General features: G+C 51.5%; 1 protein-coding gene across 4 annotated transcripts in view; it reads right to left on the bottom strand.

Annotated features, from left to right (window-relative positions):
• The window catches only part of NTM (neurotrimin), a 939,822-nt gene that overhangs the window by 630,309 nt on the left and 290,471 nt on the right, over positions 1 to 19,042 (bottom strand). The window contains exon 1 of one of the 4 annotated variants that reach the window (XM_059185237.1): positions 13,294 to 13,355. The exons of the other annotated variants lie outside the window; for them this stretch is intronic. Within the exon in view, the coding sequence (XP_059041220.1) occupies positions 13,294 to 13,330 (37 nt within the window). The 5' untranslated portion in view covers positions 13,331 to 13,355. Of the gene's footprint in view, positions 1 to 13,293; positions 13,356 to 19,042 lie in introns of those variants that run through there. 4 annotated transcript variants of the gene reach the window in all.

The raw sequence follows: 19,042 nt of genomic DNA, 5'->3' as shown, positions 1-19,042 counted from the left end.
GGCTAGGGTGGGCCCCGAGTTCCGCTGGGAACGGGCTCCTTGTGGACACGCTGCCGGCCAGGAGCAGCCCCTGAGAGGCCGCCTCCGCCCTGGGTGGAGGAGCTCCCCGAGCAGTAGCAGGAGGCTTCGCGGCGAGGCACCGGGAGCTCCCCCCAGGCCGGGAGAATCCAGCCCCGGCGCGGTGGCCTTCTACGCCTCGGCCCCTTGGCAGAGGGGCTACGTCTGTGACGGTGACAGGTGGAAGGAAAATCGCTCCTGTCGCTGAAGGAGGCGACGAGGCAGAGCCCGGTGAAGACAGCTGGGCGCGTAGGGCGCGCCGGGGGCACCGAAACCATGCCCGGCCTGTGAAGCTCCCGAAGGAGCCAGATGTTCGTGAGAGGAGAGACGGAGAGCTCCGTGGGGACAGTGAGGAGGGTCCTGGGGCGCGCAGCTCACCTCGGCCCCTCTTAGTCCTTCACCTCAGCTCCAGGCTTGCACCACCTTCCAGAAAGCAAAAGGCCTTCTCCTTAGCACCCACCTCCTGTGACCCTCCCTGACCTCTTCAGGGGGGAAATCGGAGTGTTTCTTCCATCAAGCGCCATCTTCTCTCTGACTAGGTTCCATCAAAGACAGATTCCGTGTCCCTTTTGCCCCTCATGTTAAGCACCCTAGAACATTTAAGGAGTCATCTCACTGCTTCCCTCACATCCCCACTTGGTAGACGTTTTACCTGCTTCTTTCTCTTTCCTTCCTTCATCCCTTCACAGCCTCAGTCCCAGCCCCACAGGCCAGGGGGTGGATTGAAGAACACCGCCAGTCCCCTGGGCTCTTGCCAAAGGACAGGAGTGGCCAGTTAACCCAGACAATTTCATAATGTGTTAGGACACGGGTATCCCCATTAGCCCTGAGGTGTGGGGGTCTCATCTGGGCCCAGCCAGGCTGTGGGAGAGCCCTGATATCTATCTGTGAACAGGCAGGAGACACACAGCAGCTGGTCTGCCTCTTTGCCTCCTCAGTTGTCTCTCTTGCATCCTATAGAGGCTCTGGGCACCCCAGCAGGTGAGTTGGCATGGGAGCACACAAAGCCTAGAAATTCAGATGATGTCCGGTGGGTTGGACCAGGAAGGCTGGGCCCCAAAGAACCCCTTCAGGTAGAGCTCCTTACCAGCATCTGCCCCCGAAAACTCCTTTCCCTCAGTTTTTAAACGTCATCCTTATCTCCAGCTCCTTGGACCAGGTGTATCTATCCTGGGAAAAGAGTTTCTCATTGCATTACCTATTATTTTTGCTTTCTGTGTGATTGATTTTTCTTTTTTATTGGTGGAAGGGGAGGGCCATTGCCACCTCGATTAGGCAGTTCATTGGCTGCTTTTAATTTTGCCTTCAGCTTGTGAAACGTGTTATTCTGGAGCTTCTGGCCTTGGGGGTCCAGCCTAGATGTTAGCATGCCCTGTCCATGCCCTCAGGAACGGAGACACATGCTCTACCCACCATGTGCAGACCTCTGGGAGAATGCCTACTCCTCGATTTTCCAGAATTTGGGCAGTTTTGTTTGTCTTCCTGATGAAATGTTCGTGAATATGTGAATTGGACCAGGGGTATGGGGAAGGCCTCGCTACACACACAGCTGGGTTTTCCCTCTTCCTTCATCCAGAAATCAGGCTTCTCCTTGACAGCCCCATGGGCTCCTGTCGCCAGTGCTACAAACACGTGGGCTTGGGGACTGATGTGTGTGAGGGGAGAGAGGCCTCAAGTCCTGAGTGTGGAGAGCGTTCCCCTGACCGTGGGCTCGAGCAGCATGACTTCCAGCTCGCAAGACCACCAGGTTAATGTTGAATTTCCTCTTGTGCAAACCGGGGAGCCGACCCTGTTGAGGCAAATACCTGTCTTGGGTAATAGACACATCACTAATAATAATTGGTATTTGCTGTCAAAGCACAAATTCCTTTTCACTGCTCAGTCTTTCTCAAGGGCTGGCCAGTGGTGATAGTGGGAACGGTGGTCTGGGGCAGCTCGCTAGCTGCCCAAAGGAAGGGTGGATGTAAACCTTGGTCCCAGCCCTCAGAGGTGTTCAGTCCAAGCCTGGGGGAGGGGACGATGAGGAGCAGGGGAGGGAGACTGGGCAGGGTGCACCCAGAATCCACGTACCCTTGCTGGCTTCCCTGTTGTTGCTCTGGGTGTGTCTGGATATCTGTTTCAGGTACATTTTCTCAATGGAACACTGGGAAGCAATAGAGTGTGGTCTTCCTTCACTTCTCAGTGTACTGAGGACATGCGAGAACCATGGTATCTTGCCAGAAAGCATCTTTCCAACCTGTCAGTTCTTTCTTGGAAGTTTCTAGTGGCTTCTGCTTATGCAAGAGCCCAGCCTACTGGTTGCAAGCACCAGCTGGATGAAAGACCTAGCTCTGCCCCAAGTGAGATGTGTAACCAGTAACAATTCGCAACTTCTCTGTGCCTTCGTCTCCTCATCTGTGAAATGGGGGTGATAATGGCACCCACTTCCTAGGATAGTTGTGAGGAAAGGAACGAAATGATGAAATGTAAGTAAAACACTTAGCACACCACCCACAGAGGACCAGTACTCAGTATCTAGTAGCTATGTTTAGGGAGTTAGCTGTGTTGTCTTTGGTGATATGAAAGAAAACACGAGGATGGCATGCTGGTGATGTAATAATTTCCCTCCTTCCCCACTTCATCTCTTTCTCACAGGCAGAAATGAGTGGCCAGAGAAAGGCAGAGTGGCTGAATCATGGAATTATAGGTAAGTGTCCTGGAAGAAGACAAGCATGGTATCTAATGGAGAGAAAATGCTTTCTGAGCTGGGCTTCTCAAAATGCAGGCAGGCAAGCCCACCAACCTGCTGCCTGCTGGCTGCCTGGAGGAAGGCAGAGCAGAAATGGGCAGCTGAGGTCTTCCTTGTGATGAGGCTCCCCATTCTCTCCTCACTCGGGGCCTTGACCAACGTCATCCCTCCCGGGAAGGTTCCACCACCAGGACAACCCCTCCTCATGGACTTGGACTCCACCTGTCCTCAGAAAGAATCTGAACTTTCAGGGGAATGAGGCTAAAAACAACAAAATTCCACAAGATAAATCTCCTAAGTCTGGCCTAGAGACTAGGCTGGGCTTTGATTTAAGAGCCAGAAAGTTAAAGAAAAGAGTTACTGTCCTGGGCTGGGATCTGCAGGGGCATAAATTCACACCCACCTACTCCTTTTCCCATTCTGCCATCCGGTCAGAGTTACTGGGTATCTGAATGCCCCACCAGGGAGGCTGAAGCAGCGCCAGGACAGCCCCCCTGCTCCCTCTGTTCCCCCCCACCTCTGGTTCGAGGCTCTCCCTCGAACCTCTGCAGAGCCACAAGCTATGGCAGAAGAGAAAGTCTCAGCTCTCTCAAGAAGAAAGGCTGGCTCAGGGTCAGACGGCTGCCTGCTGTGTTCCTTCCTTCCTTGGACACCCGGATTGCCAGGGATTTCCCTCAACAAATGTCCAATGTATATGCCAGCATTTGGTCTTATGGACAGGTACCTCACATAAAATTAGAACTAAATACATTCTTCAAAAGCCCAACTAAATAAATAAAATGTGCCTTCCAGTGTTCATGAGTGGTTTGGGAATCCTAAAGTAAGAAGTACTGGGGTTTGCAGGCCTTTGAGATAGAGTGAGTCCTCCTCAGATGAGTCTGTGACACAGATGGCCATCTTTTCTGGTCCCAGATGATGTCGTGTTGCCTAGCCTCAGGATGGGCAATTTGCTTGTCCTATTCAGGGGGTAGCTGGGACCTTCTGCACCAACTGCACGACCACCTCAGGAAACGCAGTATCAGGTTCAGCACAAACATGAATTGCACACACACCTGCTATGGGCTACATACTGAGGACACAAAGGTAAGCAATCAGGACGCCGTGCTGCTGTAAGAGGGCCCCCCGGCGGGGGGCGGGACAGAAGGTGGGCGAGGATGGGTATTCCACCCCAGCCACGCCCACTTTATACCATACGTCCCCCCCAAGAGAAGCAGGTGGAAAGGAGGAGCCGGAGACTATAATTGTCCCTGGGGTTTTGGAACTCAACTCACAGGCGTCCCCTAAAGAGAAATGATACATTCAATCACATTCTGATGTGATTCAAAAGCGTTTTCCATGGGCTTTTAGGATAATCGTTAACATGAAGGTTTCCGATTTAATGATGTGAGTTACCTACCCTCCTTCCAGCCCTCCCTGTGTGGGCTTGCAAACCATTTTAGGAAATTCAGCTAGGGGCACAGAGAGTGAGAGCAGGGCAGATGACTTCGCTTACCCTGTACAGAGTCTGCCAGGAAGAGCCCTCCCCAGTTCAACGCCCTATTAGCAGGAAAGACAGACTGTTCAGGCGGCTGCAGGAGCACAGGAGTGCCCTCTCGTGGCCATCCTCTAGAGCTGCAGGCACCACAGCCAGCCCTGCATCTGCAGGCTCCCCTATCCAGATGTGCGAACTGGCTGCCAGTGCACGTCCTACCCCTTTGGGGTTTATTAGCCTGCTGTAATGTCAGCGCAATAATAGCCCCGGGGAGGCCATTACACCACTATTTCCATCCAGAGGAAGGCTATTCCATCAACTGCTCCAGAGGCCTGCTTGGTAAATGAGTTTTCTTTTAAAAATACATTCACTTGATTGCTTTGCTAGAGTGCATTCTGCACCAGGGGATGTGTGTGGGGCGGGAGGACACAGGGTGAGCTGGGAACTACCCAACGATCAACAGCAGAGGCCAGGAGAGGCCAGCTCACCACCCCTCCCACCGCCCAACTCAGGGAGCCCCCTCCTCCCAGAGGCCCTCCGTCCCTCTCTCCCTGGTAACACTTTGGCTCAGTTGTTTGGCTCCTTGAGAAGGTTCCTCAGCCATTTATCTCTGTGCCCTCATACCCCGTCCCGCAGTTCCCTAACTGCAGTGCCCAGGCCAGGCTTTCAAGGGATTGTGGAGCATTAATTCCAGTGAGTCCTGCCGCCCTGGTCCTGTGCTCACTCTCAGGAAACAGGGAAGACAGATAGTGGTGACTCCGGGCTGGACATTGACAGAGCCCCTTCCCCCTGTGAGCAGCCTGGTGAGGGGTTTGGGAACAGAGACCACCCCGAAGACTGGAGGTCCAGGTCACAATGAGAGGTGAATGCTTGTCCTCCTTTTACTCCTCATTAGGGTCACTGAGTGGCGGATCAGCCCCAGGCAGAAGGGGCAGACATCTCTGCGGACAGAAACATCTCATTCAAACAAGTACAGCGGGAGGGGACCCTGCAAGAGGGTTTGGACACCTTGCTCCCAGCACGTCAGGGGTTCAGCCTTATTAACTACCGTATTTCACATTCTGTCCTGTTTCATGTAGTCTGACACTTGTGACCCTCTCCTAGAACATCGGATTAGTCAAACTGTTTGTCACTGTGCGGGAACCAGGAGGTCACACACGAAGGAGGGGCTCATGGAGACGGAAGCCCCATCTGTCCTGCACTGGCCTGCAAATAGGGAGTGTCCGGATCCAGGGTTCCCTCTCCCTCCTCAGCTTGGTCGCCCACCAACCCACCCCCACAGCCCTCTGGCCACCACCCTGGAGCTCTGGCTGCTTTGCTGAGGTGCGCCCGCCCTGGCAGGTTAGGCTGGGGTATAATTGCTTCTAATTAGCATCCCCACAGATGGAACAGCACCCAACCCCAGCCTACAGCTAAGTGGTTCTCATAAGAGGACAGAAATTATTTTCTGCCTTTGAAAACATCAAAGGAAATCAAAGGAAATTAGTTCATTCTCATCAGTGCCTCTTAGCCAGCCTCACTGTGGCATCAGGTGGGGCCCAGCCATTAGAGGTAAAGAGCGAGGTCTCGGAATCAAGCAATCCTGAAGCAAGTCCCCTGGCCGGGCCTGCTCTCAGTTGCCCCCTCAGAAAGTGTGGGGCCCACCGTCCTTCTGCCTGTGGCTCTCTCTTGCTGGAGTCTCTCCCTGGGCCCTGGATATTTGATACGTATATGTACTCCTGCCCTCTCCCTCGTGATAACAAAACCCCTGGGGGCAGGGCTCAGCCCAGACCTCTTTGTAAACATCTACACAGTACAATAGTATGGGACCTCCGAGTTGGAAAAGAATCCCTTGAGTTACCATGACTAGATACCAAACATTGACTTATTAAGAGCCTCCCTCGCGCCAGTGTTCTAGACACGGTGGACAGAGATGTGAGCAACGTCTCTGATCAGATGGAACTTTAGTTCTAGTAGGGAGACCTTAAAACTAAATAAATCAAGTAAAATAGATAATATTTCAGGTGTTAGACTATAAGAAATCTAAAGCTAAGAAAAAATGGTCAGTCAACGTAAAGAAAAAGCATGGTACAGCAGTTTTTCAACTATGTAGTGTAATTGGGATGCATTTCTGAGAAGGTGGCGGTTGGTGAGACACCTGAGAGAAGTGATGAAAACAGTCCACTCCATATGTGGCCATTGCAAGTACAAGGAGAGCAAGTGCAAATGTCCTGAGGCCAGGGTGTGCTTCGTGTGTGAGAGGAACAGCCAGGAGACAAACACGGTTGCAGTGGAATGGACGGAGGAAGATAAGAAATGAGATTAGAAACATACCAACTGGTAACAGCCCAAATGTAACGTGGCTGGTCCTGGGAAATCCAGGAGCTACAGGCTGCCAGCCCAGCTATACATTCAATACCTAGCTATCTCCTCTAGATGTTGGCTGTGGGCTCCAGCCTGAGCATAAGTATTCCAGGAAGAGGGCGTGTGAAGGACTGAGTTGGACTGGACAGTCCTAGTCCTTCTCCAGCTGGGGGACCTTGTCAGGTTGCACAGATGTCCAGCTTCTGCTTCCTCTGCTCTAAAACAGCCATTATAAATCCCTCTTCACGGGGAGGTGGTGAAAACTAAATGAGACATCTATATGAGGCATCAGAGAAAAGTTTACCTCTTACATTATAGCTTCTAGAAAGCTCTCTTTTGGGTCAAGCTTTCTATCTAGATGGCCCTTGTTCTGGTCCCTGAGCAGCACAAAACTGATCCTCCCTCTGGTCTCAGCCAGAATTCTGCAGACATCATATTTCTTGTTGGTCCTCACGGGGAGCACAATAACCCTCTGAAACTCCCTCTGGAGTTTCCCCGCGGCCCAGGCCCATGCCCCTCTTTCCCACCTCAAAATCTCTTTTCCCTCCTGCATAGCCGGGCACAGTCACTGAGTCTCAGAGAGAGACACGACCCATTAACTCTCGTAGGCCGTCATTTGGGCTGGCTTCAAACCTCTGCCTCCGGATGTCTCCCTGGCTCTGGGAACCCAGGATGTGGGGACACACAGGCTCCTGCGAGTTATGGTGGAGAGGCAGGAGTCAGGAGCAAGAGACAGAAGTGCAAAGGCCTCAGAGCCCCAACCTGAGGTGGGCCCAGTTGTCTGTCATCAGGACTAATGTTGAACAAACACCCTGCATACAGAAAGCTAGTGCAGGTGCCCAAGGACAGGAGCCGGGCCCGGACAGGGCCTTGTGGGTGGGAGACCATGTCCACCCTCCTGCTCCCTCTTGGTGTGTTGGATGCTGTGGCCCAGGCTGGTGCGGGCATGGTGAGGACATGCTGCCTAGTACCCTGAGGCTGTGGGGAGAAATTTTCTTATGCAGCAACCATCAGACTGCATCTTTCCTCATAGAATGGGGAGCACCATCTTCCTGCAGTTTCTAAGTGGGGAGTAGGGCTGGGCTGTGATCCTGGGTTGTCACTGGTCACCCAGCCAGAACGATCCTCTGGGAACCCGTCTGGAAAGGCTGGTGTGATCAGAGATGGCCACTGTCCTCACATCATGCTCATCGTCATGATGAGCGTCCACTGCCGCTTTCTATGCTGGGCCTGTGGTCGACGCCCCTGCACGGCTCCCTCCCTTCTCAAGACCAAAGCCAGAGATGAGTAGCCAAGTTTAACTGATGGCAAACAGGAGGAGGGTGAGGTTCAGTTAACTCGAACACCAGGTCGCACAGCCAGCTGGAAGAACCATCTAGAACCCAGTTCTGTTGAACTCCAAGACAAGAGGCAATCTGTTCAGTTATAAGGAACTCCATTCACCTTGACCTGCCCTATATCAGTGACCCTTCTAAACCCCCCACGCTCCCAGTGAACCCTTTCTTTCCCAGCAACTTGGCACTGGGATTGGGAAGATCCAGGAGAAAAGGTGGCCTGGGAACCATCAGTTTTGATGACAATGGAGAATCCAGATGTTTCTGTCTCCAGGACCTTCCCACAAAGATCAAGCTACCTTTTCTGTGACCATCTCTCTGTGACCCCCCAAAATGTAAATACCATTTGCCTTGGGATCTTCCCACTTCCCCTAAGAGCTCAGCCATGTCTCTCCATACTGACAGTGACATTATTTATTGATTCATGTTCCAGCTGGACCCCAGGGCAGGTAGGCTACAAACTTGTAGAGGAACACTCTGACACCTTGGGCATATCCCCGCAACACCAGGGAGCTCACCATACGAGAATGTGTGTCACTGACCCCATCAGCACCTCTCACCCACTTCCACCTGGTCTTTGCCCATAAGACATGTACCTCCTCAGGCTGTTTTTCATCGCTTCCTGGGAGGGAGATTATCTACCAGTGCTGGAGGGCAGGGGTCACATCACTTCCTCCCTCTACACCCTGCACCATGCCCAGAACACAAAATAACCTGTCAACGCATCTTAGGTGACACACACGTCCGGGGTGCCTTTCCTGGCTTACTTCAGAGGAGCAAAGAAGTGGAAGATGAAGTCGGGGAGCTCCTGGAGCCCAGGGAGCAATGCAGCTCTTGTGCGCAGGTTTGCATCTTCTTTTGATTAGGAACGAAGCCTGCAGACCTTCTGGTTGGGTTTAGCGGGAAGGAAGGGAAGTTGTACTTTGTGAGCGAAAGTTTGGTTATAATGAGGTAGGAGAGCTGAGCAGATGAATGTAGGAGTTATTCACAGTAGCAGAATTTCTGGAAAGCTCTGTGAACTTGTGTCCCTCTGTCCCTGTGCGTGTGGGAGAGAGAGAGGGAGAGAGAAAGCAGGGGGAGCAGGGGTTGGGGTATCCATGTCGCTTACGTGCCTTTTCTAAGTGTATTCTATCATGCGGGGCAGGCCTGGCTGACAGGTAAAAAGCACAGAGTGAGCTGTGAGTACAGAGTCTTTCTGCACCGACAGCGTAGGTGTGGGGCTGCCAGGAGGCGAAAGTAGCCAAATCCCAGAGAGGAAGGGAATGAAGAAACGGGAAACACTTCTGACGGGAGAGATAGCCAATTTCACATAAAGCTGCCAGAAAATGAATGAAGTTCGCGAACTTTCTCGTAGATACGAAAAGCGCGTTGGAGTAGAGGGGCTCTCAAAGTGGAGGGAGAAGCAAGGCCCTGATCTCCTGAGTCTGGGCATCAGGACGAGGTGGGAGGAGGGCCCTCCCTTCTCCAGACCTGCAAGGCTAAGGGCCTGCAGCATCTGGAGTCGCCACCAGGGGGCACAGTCTGAGCACGGCGGGCAGAGAAGATGGTGTCCTTGCTCTCTGGCTCTTGGCCCTTCCTACCGCGCGGAGTAGGGAGGGAGAGCCAGCTGCTGCACAGTGAAGAAAGCAAGGGGACTCTGGAAGAAACTTCTGGGCTGTTTCTCCACAGTGCTTGCAGAATGCCCTGAGAGGCAGAGCTCAAAGGACCTATAGATTCTTAGAGAAGTCCTTTTGATTACTTTTGGAGACAGGTATTACCCCCATTTTCCAGATGAGAAAACGGAGGCTACTCAGAGCTAGAGCACGCCGATGGTAATGCATCCATCTCTCAGTAGCCGACAGGGGGAAGATTTGAAATCAGGAAGCTGTTGATGGCATGCGGAACTTAGCCCGCCGTTCCTCATGACCAAAAACATGTCTCAGCCCTGAGACATGGCCACTGCCCGTGAAACCAAGTAACAGGTGTCCATTCGTGTGGAGGTTCTGCCTCCAGGGCTGGGGTCTGGGCCCCGATGATCTCTTTCCAGATTTATCCCCTGAGTTGGGAAGGATGGGAGAGCTCAACCTCCTTACATGCCATTTCCCTTGGTTCTATGGTTGTAGTGTGCAAGGAGGGGAAAACATGCACACACATACAGGCATGCCCCCCCCCCACATATCCACACAAATGTTAAGTATGCTCATTTCCCTCTAATAGCCTAAGTATGTATTTCTCTGATTCCTTCCAGTGCAGTCGGAAATGCCAGTTCCATGAGCCTGTGCTGCCCAGGGAGAGGGAAGGCAAGGCTATGTGGGGGTCCCGACAGGGACGTAAATACCACAGAAGGATGGAGGGTCAGGCGCTCTGGGAATGTCTTCGTCTGGGTTCACATCACGCTGTCACCCAGGCAGCTTCATCCTCCCCCCGTCCAGGAGGGATTTACTGAAGCTCGATAAAATCTGCCGCTGAATATTGCTATAAAATATATAGGTCCTCTCAAGATGCTTCATCCAGAGAATCCTAAACCAGTAGACTCACCTTTCCGTGACTTTGTTAAAGCAGAGAAAGGAGTTAGTAAAAAACCAGGACTAAACTTTGCCATTCACCCCCTCGTTACACAGTGGTCCTTAGGGGTGAGTCTGCATCAGGGTGACATGGGGGGCTGACCACACGTTCCACAGATTACTGAGTCTCCCTGTAGAGACTCAGTGAAGTCGTAGAAACATAGAATCGTGAAGTCAGTGAAGATTTTGGGTTCCTAAGAAGTTGCAAGTGATGATGATACTGAAACATTTTATATTTCTTAGGACCTTAGAGGGGGAACTAACAGCCCCAGAAGATATCAAAAAGCAATGGGAAAGGTTGGCTACAAATAGCAAAAGGAATAATGTACTCAGAGGTACCAGAGGTACAGACATCTGCTTCCGGACAGCTAAAGCCCAGCGCTTCTCTTCACACTCCTGTGACAGGCGTTGCCAATCAATCACGGACTTCTTTCTTGTTGAGTCCAGAGTTGGCTTCAGAATCCTTTTCAACCTACTATTCCAGAAAGTCACTAAAACCCATTGGAATCAGTAGGCGAGATGTAAACCCTTCGCTGGATTGGATCTTGAGTTTGAACTACAGTCTTGTGGACGCCCATCCCCATTGCTCATTCCTTCTGTCAAGCATGAAATTTCTTCCAAGCATGAGGGGCCATCTGGGCCAAAAAATAAATGAGGGGATGCAGGAAGAGCCCAGAGAGAAGGGGTCCTAAAGCAAGAGGGAGCGGATGGAAGAACTTGGGGGATGGAGTTACTCTCATTTGTGAGCAGCTTCGTGGAGTCCACAGCCGCGCTCTTCGCGGCATCCAGACCACGAGCCGGTGCAGTGCACACAAGGAGATGGTGGAGAGGGAGAGCGGCTGTTCTTGAGCACTTTCTCCAACAATGGAATATTTCCTATTTTAAAAGCAATTATGTAACATGACAGCTGCAGTAACTATAATAAAAGGATGTCACAGGAAGCTGTGCTCCTGAAGACAGGGACACATTTAGAGAAGGTGTTCTTAGGGGCCTTGGGAACGCGCTCGATCTCCGTGGGTGCACACCCAGCCCTGGAAAGCCCACAGCCCTTCTGTTTCAAGGGAGGACCGGAGGTCAGAGACGAAAGGTCAGTAACCGAAAGCAGACAGAGCCCATAGCAATCCCTCCCCCAAACTGGAAAAAGAACAGGGATTTGAGGGTTCTTGATAAAGAAAGAGATGGAGATGAGGAAGAGCGCAAAGTCTTTGAAGAACTCCGATCTGAAGAGGCATCTGGACAGTGAAATATCTGGAAACGAGTAAGCTTCTGGCTAAGTCTTTACGGCACAAACATGGGTTCAAGGTGGGGTGGGAAGGAGAGAGGGGAAGAGTGTGTGGTTCACGTTGTTTCCTCTTCCTGGGCCATGCTCCTACAAGACTCAGAGACCCTGTCCTTCCTGGCCACGGTGTGAGCTAGAGCAGGAACTGGGAATGAGGATGGGCATATCAGTGTGCGCCCGAATAGGCAACACGACTTAAGGGTGAGCAGAGCCTGAAGGCTGACGGCCCCCCCCGGCAAACGTCAGACAGTCTGCTGGCCAACTGTATTGCCCGACAGCCGCACGTTTAAGGTTTGGTGATTCCATAAACGCTGATGGAGTGTCAGCTTTGTGGAAACCAGCACGGGGACAACCGGGGAGGGCCTAAGGCGTGCACCACAGAAAGACGTCCAGAACCTCAGTCTTGCCGTGACCCAGAGCACCTGAGTTTTTGGTGTCCCCTGAGTCCTGGTCTGACTCCAGGCAGGAGAAGGGAGAGAGGAAGCTCATTCCAGGTGCCCCAGAAAGTACCACACTCACGGATGCCTTAGACAACGTTCCAGACTCACATCCTCACAAAGTTAGCAAATAAGTGAACTCAGAAGGTTATCAAGAGACTTGTGGAACCAGAGCTTATTAGCATATATCTGCATATCAATGAAGAACTAAGGTTGATAATTTCCAGAATCAAATAAACCCCTTCCTTTAGAGTAGGGCTTGCTGACAAGCTCTGTGTCACATGTCTCCATGTCACTTGTGCCACCAAAGATGCATTGGCCAGACTGGTGGGAACACAGTTACCATGCACACACACACACACACACAGACACACACACGTATGCCCACATGCATAGCAATGCCTCTGCAGGTATTGGAAATTGGCTTCTTGATTCCACCATTTCCTATCTGTGACTTTGAATAGTATAATCTTTCCGCAGCTCTGCCTCTTAGCCTAGAGATCAGAACACCTTTCAGGATTCCTATGAGAATTTGGGCTTCTCTCAGCAAACCATCTGTCCCTGGGTAGGCACACAGTGAGCTGTGGTCATTACTAGTGGGAGAGCCTTCGCAGCTATGCGCCGAGAAGAGGCTCCACTTAACCCCCCAGAAAAATGGGAAATCCGCGTCCAACCGCCCATCGACAATCCCACCTCCACCACCCGCTTTTCTTTTCCTCTGTCGCACTAGTCCGTTGCACTGTGCTGTTCTCCCTCCAGGCTGCCTTGCCAGGACATAAATAATAAATTATAATACAGTGCTTTGGTCTAGCACTTTGCTGTAGTTTACTAAGCACTTTTACCTACAATGAGCCACTTAATTATTACTGCCACGGGAAGCCCTCACTTCAGAGAGGAGGGAGCAGAGGTTAACAGGAGGTGGGTGGCTTGCACAAATTCAGAGAGCAGAACAGAGTTCAAACCTGGGGCGTCTGCCCCTGGCACCTGCTGCCTTTAACGTAAGTCAAGCTAACCAGGCGGGCCCGGGCTTGGGAGCCCACGGCCCTCCAGTTCACAGATGCCTTTCCGTTCTGCTAATAACACTCATTAGATATTACGTACCAGACTTGGGACTCTCCGCTGGTGATTTGAGCAGCATTTGAAAAGCACCCAGTATGCCAGTCTGTCTGTGGTCTTCAAAAATGTCAGGCTCAGGCACTGTGGCAGATGAAAGGAGGTAAGGGAACATGATGCCGAGCGGAGTGAAGTGGGAGGGATCAGCGTTTGGGGGAAACCGCGAGAAGGGACAGTCTTTGTCCATCTAGCGAAGCTTGAATGCAGAGCGTGGACTAGAAAATAGCATTATATCTGCGTCCGATTTCCTGAGCTTGATCATCGTCGTGGTTATGTCAGGAGAGGCCTTGTTCTGAGAAGCTGCCCGGCAACTACGGGAGAGAGCTCCTCAATATGCTGTTCTTGTTACTGTTCGGAAGGTTGGAAACTAAAAGGGAAAGAGTGCACCAGGCAAATTTCTTGAGCAAATACATCTCTGATAACTAGTGTGGTGCCTGAAGGCCCATCTTAAACATTTAAATACGGAAGTCCAGAAAATATGGAATTTGTAAAGGTCATATGATTAAATCCATCTCCTAGTCACCCCTTCCCCTGTATGCACACACGTGTGCACGCTTGTTCACACACACACACACACACACACACACACAGTGCCAGAAAATCACCATGGTAGCCTTTTACTTCTTTGGGCATTTCAGACCTTTACATTTATTTTATTTCGAACTGATTGTTCCCCAATAATTTAGGCGCACTGCTCTTGGTTTTGCTTTATGGGATCATAAAGAAAACACCCCCTTCCTTCCGCACCAATTGGCGCTTCAGTATCCCAAAACGCTCTCCTGTTCACAGAGCTCTTCTCTTTCAGTTCCTCTTCCATAAATTCACATATTTTAAAGCCAAAATAGATCTCTGAGTCTGCTGATGGACTCCTGTCAAAACTCAAACCTTCCAGAGGAGAAAGTCAAGGTTCTTCTTTCAAAATTGGGCTAAGTGTGAGTCCTCTCAGACAGGGTGATCACAAACCAGCTTGGTCAAGTTTCTGAGATTCAGATCAATAGACCAAATCTCTGTCTCTGAGCTTCCCACATCCCCCTGCCCCTGCTCTAAATATCCAAGCCCTCAAAGATCCTCGCGGACTAAATCTGGGCCGCAGAGCGCAGCTCCTCAGGTGAGCCAAACAGAGATCGGGGCTTTTCCTCTCCTCTAAGGACAAGGCTGTTCTCTTTAGGGGCTCAGACTATGTACCCCCTGTTTCAAATTTTGAGTCACCTTCATAGGAAAGGACACATAAAACCACAGCTACAATGCCGGCTGGCATCCCACTCACTGAATCAAGACCCTAAATGGAGCGTGAGCAGACGCCTGGCCCCGGAGCCAGGCTGGGTGTGAATTCTGTGTCCTCCAGGGTTTGGCAGCTGTGAGAACTTGAGTGAGCCACTCAGCCTCTCCAGGCCTCAGTGCCTTCATCTCTTAAAATGACATAATACAATCTCCCCTCTGGGGCTGCAATGAAAAATAGAAGGAATAAGTTGCCAAGCTGTGTGGCCCTTAGTAGGCACTCAATAAGTATGTATTCACGTGGCCACCTTTGAAAAACATTATCACGATGCCTTTGGCAAAGGTCTACTCTGTGGTTTAGGCTTTGCGAGACACAAATTAATTTCAATAATAACATCAGTGAAATCAAATCATAGTCGGTAATAAAAATTTAAAAATGTGTTGGGAAAACCACCCCTGATATATTGGGATCGAGCCAAGACAAGCGGTCGACAAACTGTGGCCACCAGACGAGCGGCTCTGCAGTTTAATACACTTAATAAAACAGCGCAGCTTCCTGAAAGCGCTGTCTTGCTAAACAGAAACACCCCAAGGGTTTAAACAGAAAAGATAAATGACTCTGTTAGCCTCATACAAGAACTGAAGTGGATGTGAGATTGGGGTATCTGGAGGTCCATCTGGGAGCAGGAAGTGGGGTTGGTGGGTGAGAGCTGAAGTCTGCTCCCACGGGTTGAATATTTGAAAAAAACGAGACTCTTAATATGGAGGGGCAAATGCAGAAAAAGGTACTTTTCAAAATTTTTCTTTACGTGCCCCGCATGCTGGGGAGTTTTCTCTTCTAGCAGCAAGTGAGTGAACTGTGTGAAGATTCAGTTGCAAGGGAAGAATTTAAGACCAAACAACCACTAACTCGGAGGCCCACATTTTGATCCCCACTTCAGAGCTCCAGGTCCACACATGAGCCTGCTGTGGGTGTCCATTTTGGAGCTGGAGTGAGGTGAGGTGCCCCGTAATCTACATCCCCAGGGGAAGGACTTCTTTGTCATTTGTTCCGGAGAGGCAGCGTGACAGTTACCAGACAGGGAAGGCAGGCGTGGTAATAACAATGGCCATATTCTTGTAACAGTGAATGGGAACAATGCAGTTGGTTCTGTGACACTGAGCTAACACCAGCCTCATCAGAGCTAGAGAAAGGCGGTTATAATAGCACTGAATGAGTGTAAATGCAAGGAGACGATCTCTACAAGGAGTTCCCCCACCAGACTAGCCCGTGATTTGCCAGATCTCTGAGATTCCAGCGTTCTCCAAGGGCTTCTGAGACCTAACAGAATATGTTGGCAGGAAGGAACTAGAAGCGTTGTCCATTTCAAGTTTGTCACTTTACAGGGCATAAAACTGACACCCGCAAAGGATACGTGGCTGATGAGTCACAAAGCCTAAGCCAAGCCCACGGGTTCAGTCTTATTCCTACTCTAGCTGTCTTTTCTCTTCTAGAGGGCCTGCCAACACTAGGAGGGACAACAAATGCCCTGTGTAGAGAAGAGGATGTGTAGAAACATGAACAGCTCTCCTTTTCAATAGGCTATTTTGGTTTTATTTCAGGATGTGCCCAAAGTCTCCTGCAACCCTCCTGCTTCTCTGGGAAAGAATGGACCGTGGCAATGTTTCTCATGGCCGCTAGAGGGCGGCAGCACCCTATGCTAGGGACTCCTCTTCCAGTCTACCTGATCGCCCATACAGCATGTGTATATTTATTTTCAATGAGGTCAGGAGTATCAAGGTTGTAAAATAACATATTTTCACTTGTTTTCTTCCTACATCTCAGACACAGCTTTTCTGAAGTCAATTATCTCCCTGAGTTGCTGTTCCCCCTATCCCCTTCTTCTGCACTGCCTTTCAACACATCAGAGTCTGACACCAGCCCACAGAGAAAGGGGCAGGTAGGGGGTGGGAGGGGCTGTGAGTAAAAGGCAACTTTTTCCTTTCACCGGAGATGTGAAATCCTTGTTTCCCTGTTCTGGCATTTTGTTTGAAAAGGTAGTTTGCAAACGTAAGGCCTCTGTTCTCCAGCCCCATGGAGGAAAGCACAGACAGGGTGTGGGGCTGAGATGCCCTCTGTGGAGGTTTCAGGGGAGGGCTGGGAACTCTGCCAGGGCGGGCACCTCCAGGATCCTTTCTCTAGCACTGCTGCTGGGGAAGGGCAGGAGGACATTTCTGGAAAGTTCTCTGTAGAGGAGAAAATTCAGGCGGCATGTGGGTACTCCAAAGCATATCATGTCAGTATGTGATGCTGTATTTAAATGGAGATTTTTGTCCACAGGTGTGTGACCAGGATGGCAAGAGGATTGGAAGGAAGAACATGCACACACACACACACACACACACACACGCAACAGAGACAAGTTTTGTAGCTCCTCCAAGTGCAGATCTGGAGCCTGGCAGAGGCTCCTAAGCTGAATCAGATTCAAAGACCCATGTGCTTCTTCCAAGGCAGCCATACCCTCCTGCTCAGACAAGGCCACGGCCCTCCCTGTGTCCCCTAGGGCAGGAGTACCAACAGGTCAGGAGAGAGCCTCTGGGTCAACTACAAGCCCCAGCCGGGCTCGCTCAGTAAGGGGCTCTGGGGCAGGCCCCGGAGTGAGCATCAGCAAACACAGCCCACCCTGCAGTGCCACTGGCTGGCAGCCAGGAAGGATGGTGTAGTCACCTTCTCTTCTCATCACTGGCCTCACAATTCACCACCAAAAATATCGGTGGATTTCTTACCCTCTGGCCTGTCTAGGTTTACTTTTACATAGTTCTAGGCTTCCAACAAATAACATGGGAGCTTTTTTCCCTAAAGCATGGTGATCTTCATTGTTCTAAGGGAGAAGTTAATCACAAAGGAAGGAAGAAGCAGCCAGGGCCAGTCCAAGAGTACTTCAATTCCATCAACCTGTACGAAGCCCCGACTGTGTACCTGGAGAACTAAAAGCCTAGCTGAGCTCATGACCCTTTCCTCTAAGTAGTGGTAGTCTACATGGCCATCTGATCGCTGTCTTCACAGAGCTGGGGAAACAGACAGGAGGACGGGGAGGAGGCGAGCCAGAAGAGAAGGTGCAGAAATCCCAGAAAGGCTAGACCAAACAGTTCAAGCAAAGACATGTCACAGCCAGAGTCCTGGGTGCTTGACAGGGGTGGGGACAGAAGCTGTCTGGGCTGTCCAGGGCCCCCAGCATGGTTTCCACAGGGTTGCAGAGCCCAATGGCACTCAGCCCAAATTTGGCACAGTCGTCTATCTGTATGTCTTGTGAAGGAGTCTTGGGGTTTAAAATACATTTTGAAAGCCTTTTGGTGAGGCTGTTTGCTCTAGTGTGCACCCCACCCCCCAACCCCCGGCCCTCTGCCTCACTCCAGGAGGGCTTTGCTCATTTACATCCCCCTGCCAGGCTCCTGCAGGCATTTGGGACCACGTGCTGTTTCAAGGGCTCCCAAGTGGAGGGCACAGATAGTGTCCTCTTGATATCATGCTCCCAGGGCTGCTGATGGGAGGAGGTGGGACTCCAGTGCCAGCAACAGTCAGACACGCTCCTCCTGACTCTGCCAAGGAGGCCCACCATCCGGGACGCATGGTGTCAGAAAGTCTAGTCCACTCCAAAAACAGACAATTTGTTTGGAAGGAGAGAGAGGAATTGGGGCATGCTGAGTGGAGTACGGGAAGTGCCCATCACATGCCCTCGCCATCTGCTGCAGGTGGAGGTACAGGTGGGGGAGCAGACCCTGCAGGCTTCATGCTCCGAGGCAGCCGGGTACAGGAGAGGGGCCCCTGCTCCCAAGCCCACCCACCGCCACTGTCAAAGAGTACCGTATTCCGAGACCCCAAACTGCACCTTGACCTTCAAAAGGACCTTAAGCTCGTAAGCCAAGAAACAGTATTGCCTCCACCAGGTACCCAGGTCCCCATTCTGGATGCAGGCTCTGGCGTCACCGTTCTTTTTGCCATTTTTTCAGTCATGCTTTGGATCAACTCTTGTTGACTGACACTTTGTCAACCTCGGGTGACCTGCAGATTGGCACCAGGCATCAACTTCTCATGCCTCTGACTCTTGGCTGATCTTCACGAGGCTCCAAGCCTTTGGCCAGCCAGGCTGAGTCCCAGGTATGCGCAGTCCAGGGAGGGGTCCGGGGAGGGGATCCGGGAGGGGATCGGGGAGGGGTCCAAGGAGGGGTCGGGGAGGAGTTCGGGGAGGGGATCGGGGAGGGGTCTGAGGAGGGGTCCAGGGAGGGGCCGGCGGAGGGGCCAGGGGAGGGGTCGGGGGAGGGGCCGGGAGAGGGGCCGGGAGAGGGAGAGGGTCCTGCCAGGTCTCCTCCCACTGTGCCACCTGATGCAGAGTTAGCATTGATTTAACCACCTTCTCTGAAAAGCCTAGAACTAATAAGGCAAGTGCGAGCAGGAGCTATGAATTAATCCCCTTGAATATGCAGGTGATTTAGATGGAAGGAGACAGGTGCTGCTGGTCCTCCATAAATAAGTTGTGCT

The sequence above is a fragment of the Mustela lutreola genome, chromosome 1 (genome assembly GCF_030435805.1).
Source record: "Mustela lutreola isolate mMusLut2 chromosome 1, mMusLut2.pri, whole genome shotgun sequence".
Lineage (NCBI taxonomy): Eukaryota > Metazoa > Chordata > Mammalia > Carnivora > Mustelidae > Mustela > Mustela lutreola.
Note: the sequence above shows the minus strand (reverse complement) of the source record. Positions and strands in the feature narration are given on the sequence as shown.